This window comes from Camellia sinensis, chromosome 5 (assembly GCF_055761805.1).
Source record: "Camellia sinensis isolate YWXY chromosome 5, ASM5576180v1, whole genome shotgun sequence".
Classification (NCBI taxonomy): domain Eukaryota; kingdom Viridiplantae; phylum Streptophyta; class Magnoliopsida; order Ericales; family Theaceae; genus Camellia; species Camellia sinensis.
In genome coordinates, this window is record NC_138965.1 from 115,052,076 (window position 1) to 115,059,578 (window position 7,503).

Here is a 7,503-nt window from a genome sequence, read left to right on the forward strand (position 1 = left end):
TATACGACGAACTAAAATCTGTGTTTTATACTCTCAGAATTTTTCTCTAAAAACTAGTATGAAGAATAATGCAAAAAGAGAGTAAAATCAAGAAGACAAATGAATTTTCTGGATGAAAAAATCTATTGGAATGAATATGAATATATAGGCAAACTAGTGACTGTTGGACAGATCCGAACAGGTGCAAATTCAAATTGAATAGGTGCAAAAATCTGTTTGAAACCAGTTTGATCTGTTGGAAATTGCTAGGCAGTTTTAAATATGTATAGGAAGAATAAAATCTGTCTCGCTGCAATTTGTTAAAACATGTTAAAAACAGTCTAAATCTGCTTGGGCTGGTTTGGAAAAGACACACTAGTTGGGAGCAAAAAATTTGAATTTAAATTGGTGCAAAATTCAAATTTTTCCTACAATTTTTGGAAAATTCAAATAAACTTTGTCCAAAAAATTAATATTAGGACTGACTTGACCCAGGCACGGTTGGTTGGATAGTGGTGGTGCATGTATGGTGTTTTGGGCCAAAGTCTACTTTGTCCATACCTCATCTCTTTTACAAACTTGGGTGCCCTTTGGGGCCCAACCCAAGTATTCCCACATAAAACTTATATACACATATAAGTTCTTTTTAAGTTTCAATGTGGGATAACCATTTCAAGGAAATTCACATTTTACTTCTTTAATTGTTCATTCCACGAACCCGAAAACGACATCAACTTCCCATTCACTCATAAATGGTTTTGACGAACTGTTTGCACCGTACGACTTGCCATGTAGTAAGGAACATGTCACCTCTTTCGACCCATCCCAAAAGACGTATGGACCCCACTCAAATTTGGGCTCAAAGTTGTTCCAAAATAAGCCTATAAAAAATCATAATTCCAACATATACCATAGGCTAGCTAATGTAAACAGAACAAATTATAATGCTAGGTTAGATGTATATAAACTAACATTGAATTTCAATAGTGCTTTTTTAAAGAAACAAATAAAAGGAATTAAGATAAAAAAAATAAATACATATATCAGTTACTAAAGTTACTTTGCCCATTAAAAAAATAAAAAATAAAAAAAATCTAAGACCCGACGTAATGGATCCATGCCAAATACCAGTTAATTGGGGTTAGGCTCATTTAGAGTGTGGTGGCAAAGGTTTAGCTTCAAGGCATTGCACTGGTGGAGGCCTACGCCTACGTATGAGTTCTTGTGCCACTGCTTGGAGATCACCGCTACCATTGTTGTCTTCGATAGATGACAGAATGTCGGATGGAGTTCTAGTGTCTCCGAATTGTCGTGGATTGATTTGGCGATGTTGCATTGTCCATGAGGGTTGCACAATTGGTTCAAAGAGTAACGATAAGTCATTCGCATGAGGCATGGAGGATGTTGATGGGAGATCCTCTAGTGAGAGGGTAGGCGGCATGAGTAGTGGTTGCGGTGGCAGAGGTGGTAGTGGAATTGGAAGCTCTAATGTTGCAAGGTGGGCTTGTAAGTAGGAAAGTTCTGCTTGTAAATTCACCTTCTACAATGACAATTTAATAGTAATAAAATAGAGTTAGTCACATTATTATGAAAAGTATACTGAACCAAAAAAAGTAATAATATACAAATAATAATAAAAAAATTAAAAATATGAATTCATATGTAAAAATAATCTATTAAAATGATATTTAATTATAAAATTGTCACCACCACATCACTCTGATAAAAAATTATGTATAAATATTTTATAAAAATAATATTTTCAATGAAAAAAGATTACTTAGATTATTGTGTAGTAATCAAAGATAATTACTAACTAGTCTTATTGACTAGACTTAAGTTCTGAGTAAATTTTTTTAACGTATTTGCCCATTGTTTTGAAAATGAAATTTTTTTTGAGACTTTTTAGATGTGTTTTATGTTTATAAAATGATCATTTGGTATTAATCACTTTGTTTGGTTTTGGTTTTTAGAAAGCTGTTTTCAGAAAAATTTACTTTTTTTATTTTTCGTATTTTAATGTCTTCAAGAATTTTTTTAATATTTTAAGCAATTTTTTTTTTAATTTTTAGACACACCAACCATAAATACACTTAAAAAGTATAATATTTGTGATTTTTTTTTAAAAATACAATAAATATAAAAAAATATGAAAATTCAATACATTTTTTGTATTTTTGTGTATTTATTAATTTTTTAAAATATTTTTTCACAAATATTTTACTATTTAGATACATCTAAGTAAGGTGCATTTAAAAAAGTAAAAAAAAATAAAAATTGCTGTAAAAAAAAATACAAAAAAAAAAAACTTAGGGCTTGTTTGGTTTGTTTTTGGGAGAGTTGTTTTTCTAAAAAATTTGAGAGAGTTGTTTTAGAAATTTTTTTGGTTTGTTTGGTTGTATATTTTGAAAGTAGTTTTGGAGTTTGGGATGATTTGATATTTTATTGTAATTCAGTAGATATGTGTGAGGGAAAAAGTGATTGAGAATGAGAGAGGAGAGGGAAAAAGTGATAGATTGATGTGTAAGAGAGAGAAAGTGATTTTGAAATTTTTTTGAGAAAATCTCAAACCAAACAATTTTTTAAATTTTTTTTCTAAAACTCATCTCTAAAACTCAAACCAAACATACCCTTAATTTTTAAAAAACTGAATTCAGAAAACTGAAATCAAACACACTGAATAATATTGATAAATTTATCAAATTGATAAATAATTTTTAAAATTTAACTTTTCTTTGTAAGTTTAGATTTATTTTTATTTTATTTGTATTAATTTATATTGAAATATGATGTGAAAAAGATATGTAATTAAATTGTATTTTTTAAAAAACATTTTTAAAATAATAAATTTATTATTAAAAGTTAAATAAATTTTTGGGCAAATTATATTAAATCCCCTCAAACTATCGGCCATTTGCACTTTACCCCCTGCTCCCTAATGTTTAAATTTAACAATTACCCCCCTTAAACTATTTAAATTTAAACATTAAGTCCTTGATATTTGGATAAAAAATTATTAAGTGCTATGCACATGATGATTATATTCAATTTTATGACCAAATTATCCTATTTTATCTTTTGTAAAAATTTAATATAATCATCATGTGTACAGTACTTGATAATTTTTCATTTAAATATCTAACAAATGACTAATAAAAGGACTTAATGTTCAAATTTAAATAATTTAAAAGGAGTAATTGTTAGATTTAAAATATTAAAAGGGTAAAATATAAATAATCAATAATTTAAGAAAATTTAATATAATTTATCTTAATTTTCTTTTTAATAAATAAATCCGGTCCACGAGACAGACTCATGACTGCCCCTAATAATTTAAGTTAAAGAGTATAAACATATGCCCGTTCGAGATGGGGCAGTGGATTGATCCCTATTGGGCCGGTTGAGTTTTGATTAGATATATTATTTTAATAATTTTTTGATTTTTTATAAAAAAATATATAAAAAAATAAAAAGGATGGTAGGACAATTTATAATAACCTCTTAACTAAAATAATTATTCCCAAAACGAGACCTTAAGAATCTAATAAGTTGATGCAGCCCAATCGAAGCCCAATCCACACCCAATCAAAATAATAATAATAATAAAATACATCCATACATTTTTTTTTCCCCTTTACAAATGGAGGATCCAAATAAGAAGACTCTAGTCAGAAAGAAATTTTCTTTTAAAAAAATGAATAGGTACTTAATATATATATATATATATATATATATGAAAAATATTTTAAAACTCTAATTATAGAGCTCTAATCATAACTTTAATGAACTAGTAATGGGTCTTATCTACTGATGTGATGCATGTATTTTTTTTTTCAAAAATGCTTTAGACCTCTAATATAGGAGCTCTAATAGCTCTAATGGGAATGTGGGACCCACTCTGATGTGATATTTGTGCCTTGCCTTTTTTTTTTTTTACTTAGACACATCACTAGAGCTCAAATTAGAGCTCTAGATTTAGAGCTCTCTAGCATTTCCCTTTTTTTTTTTTTGCTTCTTGCTACGTCAGTGGAGCTCCACCATCAGAGCTTTGAATCATGATTGTATATATATATGTATTTCATGTATAAATAAATATACAAAATTAGTTTTAAGAAGATGAAGTTACAAGATATGTAAATAGAAAAATTTATATATGCTACCAGATATATTTCACCATTTTGTGAGGTGAATAGTGGATACTTTGATCATCTATTGATGAGTTTGAATAAAAAATGGAGTCTGACATTTGTTCATTATTAAATAAATATTTTTATTTGTGGCATGTTTAATTATAATAGGATTGAGATTATTTATTTATGAGACTCACATTTCATTATTTGATTAAAATTCTTGGCTTCATTTGGGAAATTGAGTTGACTTTTTGACTTTTTTTGCTTTTAGCCCAAATTAAAAAGTTCATTTGGGTTGGCTTTTTTTGAATTTTTTGACTTTTATGAGGGAAAAAGTGAAATGATTATGATTAGAATGTGACATTGTCTTATTAATTTTTTAGCATATTTTATCTTTTTGTAACTATTTTAACTAAAAAGCAACTTAACCCATATCTCAAACGACATCGGGATTAGATTTTAGTAAATATTTTGTCCAACAAAATTGATGAATTTTTTTTAATCTTACAACTAATAATACAAAACAAATATATAATTAAGATTATATATTTTCATATCTATTACAATACAAATGTGGAGGAGAGGGGATTATTTATCCCACTAACCAATCCTACATTAAACTTATGAATTGTTAATTTTTTTACTATTAATCTTGCTAATTAAACAAAACTTTTATGTATTAATATTTTAAATCTTGTTAACAAGTGTGCTCAGCCCACTCAAAATATATAATATTAACTTGTATCTTTAGCGTAAAAGTTAAGATTGTATATTTTAATGCAGAAAGTATGTTTTTAAGTTTTCGCGAGCACATGGTAACAAAATCATGTACACTTTTAGGTGTCGTAAACGTGTATTTTTAAGAATACATGTTGTGAGATGACTTTAAAAATTTATAATCAATAATGATAGAAAATTTTAATTTTAGAGTTTTAAAAAGAGCTCTAATGATAGAGAAAAAAAATAAAAAAATAAAAATATAAATACATCATATTATATGTGAGTCTCATTTCTTATTAAATCACTAAAATTCTCTTTAAAATTTTAAAATTAAAACTCTCGATCTTTATTCTTTATTACACATATAAAATGTATAATCTTTACACTTTTTTTTTTTGCCTAATTATTTTTCAGGGTGGGTTGTTTTGAATTCCATTTGAGAGAGTGGGCTTATACAAGAAGGGTTGGGTTTATTTGGACTACAAAAATACTAGAGGTTCCAAAAATTTTACTAAAAGTTTTACCAAATGTCTCACATGGGTGTGGGACCCACATGGGACCCACATTGTGTGGGTCCCACACCCATGTGAGACATTTGGTAAAACTTTTGGTAGAATATTTGGGGTCTCTAACATTACTCATTTGGACTATATAGAGGCTGTCTTAGGTTTCAATTTAATGATCTGAATCATTTAAAGTCGTTTGTATATATTATTTATGATTTTTTTTCTTCATTTTATTACGTTTTTCTAAAAAAAATAAACGAAAACTGTGTTTATAAAAATATTTACTATATGAATAAAAATTACTATATGAATAAGATCATTTTGAGGATCCGAACTCGCCGAAACGACCGTATTGTTTAGAGTTTTAGGCTTGGTGTAATTTTCAGATTTTTTTTTGAAAGAATTAAAAATTAATTTAGTGAAAGAGATAAAAAAATAAAAAATACTTATAATTTTTACAATATTTTATCTTTTCGAAGACTAGAAATAATTTTTAAAATATCTTTTTGATATTTATTTTTATCAAATTATTTTTCATTTTCTCAAAAAAAATTCTCAAATTTTTTTTTGAAAAAAGAAACCAAACAAGGCCTAGAGTTTTTTTATTTTTATTTTTTGTTGGTTGAACAGTATTTCAAAATTTTCAAAAAACTTCGTGCCTGTTTGTTTTGATTTTTCAAAAACTATTTTTAGATGAGTTTTGATTTATTTTTAGTAATTTTTTTTATATATATTTTAATCAATTTTTTGTACTTTTTAAATGTACCTAATCAAGATGCATCTAAAAATTAAACAAATTTGCTAAAATATTTATAAAAAAATACTAAAAATAAACAAAAATTCAAATAAAAATTTGTGTGCCTTTTTGTTTGGGTTTTTGTTTGTTTTTAGTCATTTTTTTTTATAGATACATATAATATTTATGTATTATAAATTAAAAAAATTTGACTAAAATATATTAAAAAAAATCAGTAAAGATAAATGAAAACCGTTGCTTCTTGGATAGGAAAAATGAAAAAAAAAAAAAAAAATTTACAAAATTTGAAAAATCCAAAAAATAGTTTTTTATTTTTTAAATTCGTTTGTGTGTACCTGTTGCTGGAGGGCGAAGATGTGAGCAACACAGCCGTAGACAGGGTCTCTAAGCCGAGCCTGCGCTTCATAACATATGGTGACGACGGCGTCGAGCCGCTTGTGCGCCGGAATATGGTGGAGCAACTTGGAAACGTTGCTCGCTCCGAACACCTTGTGCACCGCCGCAAAATGGGCCGCACCTTGTTCCGAATCGAAGTATGGTGCGAATATGCAACCAGCCATGCACTTCCTCCTCAAGAACTTGCATGCGCCGCAAGGTCCACCACCGCCGCTGGTGGTTGTGGTGGTGGTGCTATGGTTTGAGGTCATTTTTTTGGGAAATAGTTGTGATTGTTGAGTCTGTAAATCATGGAATTAGGGTTTGTGGGGATTCTTGCACACGAGAGAGAGAGAGAGAGAGAGAGAGAGAGAGAGAGAGGTTCTTGAAGAGGAGAGAGAAGAGGGGAGATTCAAGGGTTGGTTTGTTTTGGTTTGGGTTTGAGCAGTAAATAATGGAGACTTTAAAGGCACGCGAAGAAGCAAATTCACAGTTAGCTGCTTGCGTGAAGCAAACATGGGATCATAAGCCAGCTGTTTGTTTGTTTGTTTTTTAGTTTAAAAATTTATTTTAATGTTGTGAATTTGGCTAACAAGATGATGTTTCTATTTCTATATCTAGATTTATATGTTCATGTCAATTGAACGTAAATTTATATAAATTTATGTAAGTGATTTTATAAAAATACGTAAATTAAATATAAATTCATTTAAATTTATAAAATCACGTAAGTTTTTATGAACACATGCAAATTTATATTAAACTTGTGCATTTTTATAAGATTGCTTATGTAAATTCATAAAAAATTACATAATTTGTGTTATGATTACATACGGTATATATTACAAACCAGGCTTGGTTTGGGATAATCTACAAAAGTCAAAAAGTTACTAAAAAAAGTCAAAAGGTTTGAAAAAAAGTCAACAAGGATAGAATGGTAATTTTGATTTTATTATAATATTTTATTACAAATGTTTTTGTAAAAAGTTAAAAAGTTATCATAAACATATATATATATATATATATTTATATTTTT

General features: G+C 27.7%; 1 protein-coding gene across 1 annotated transcript; it reads right to left on the reverse strand.

Annotated features, from left to right (window-relative positions):
- Positions 1–907: 907 nt before the first annotated feature.
- Positions 908–6,903, reverse strand: LOC114257793 (LOB domain-containing protein 30). The gene is made up of 2 exons (XM_028197599.2): positions 6,428–6,903; positions 908–1,519 (listed from the first exon to the last, which is right to left on the reverse strand). The coding sequence occupies exons 1-2, from the start codon at positions 6,737–6,739 to the stop codon at positions 1,127–1,129; spliced, it is 705 nt and encodes a 234-aa protein (XP_028053400.2). The 5' UTR covers positions 6,740–6,903; the 3' UTR covers positions 908–1,126.
- Positions 6,904–7,503: the final 600 nt, after the last annotated feature.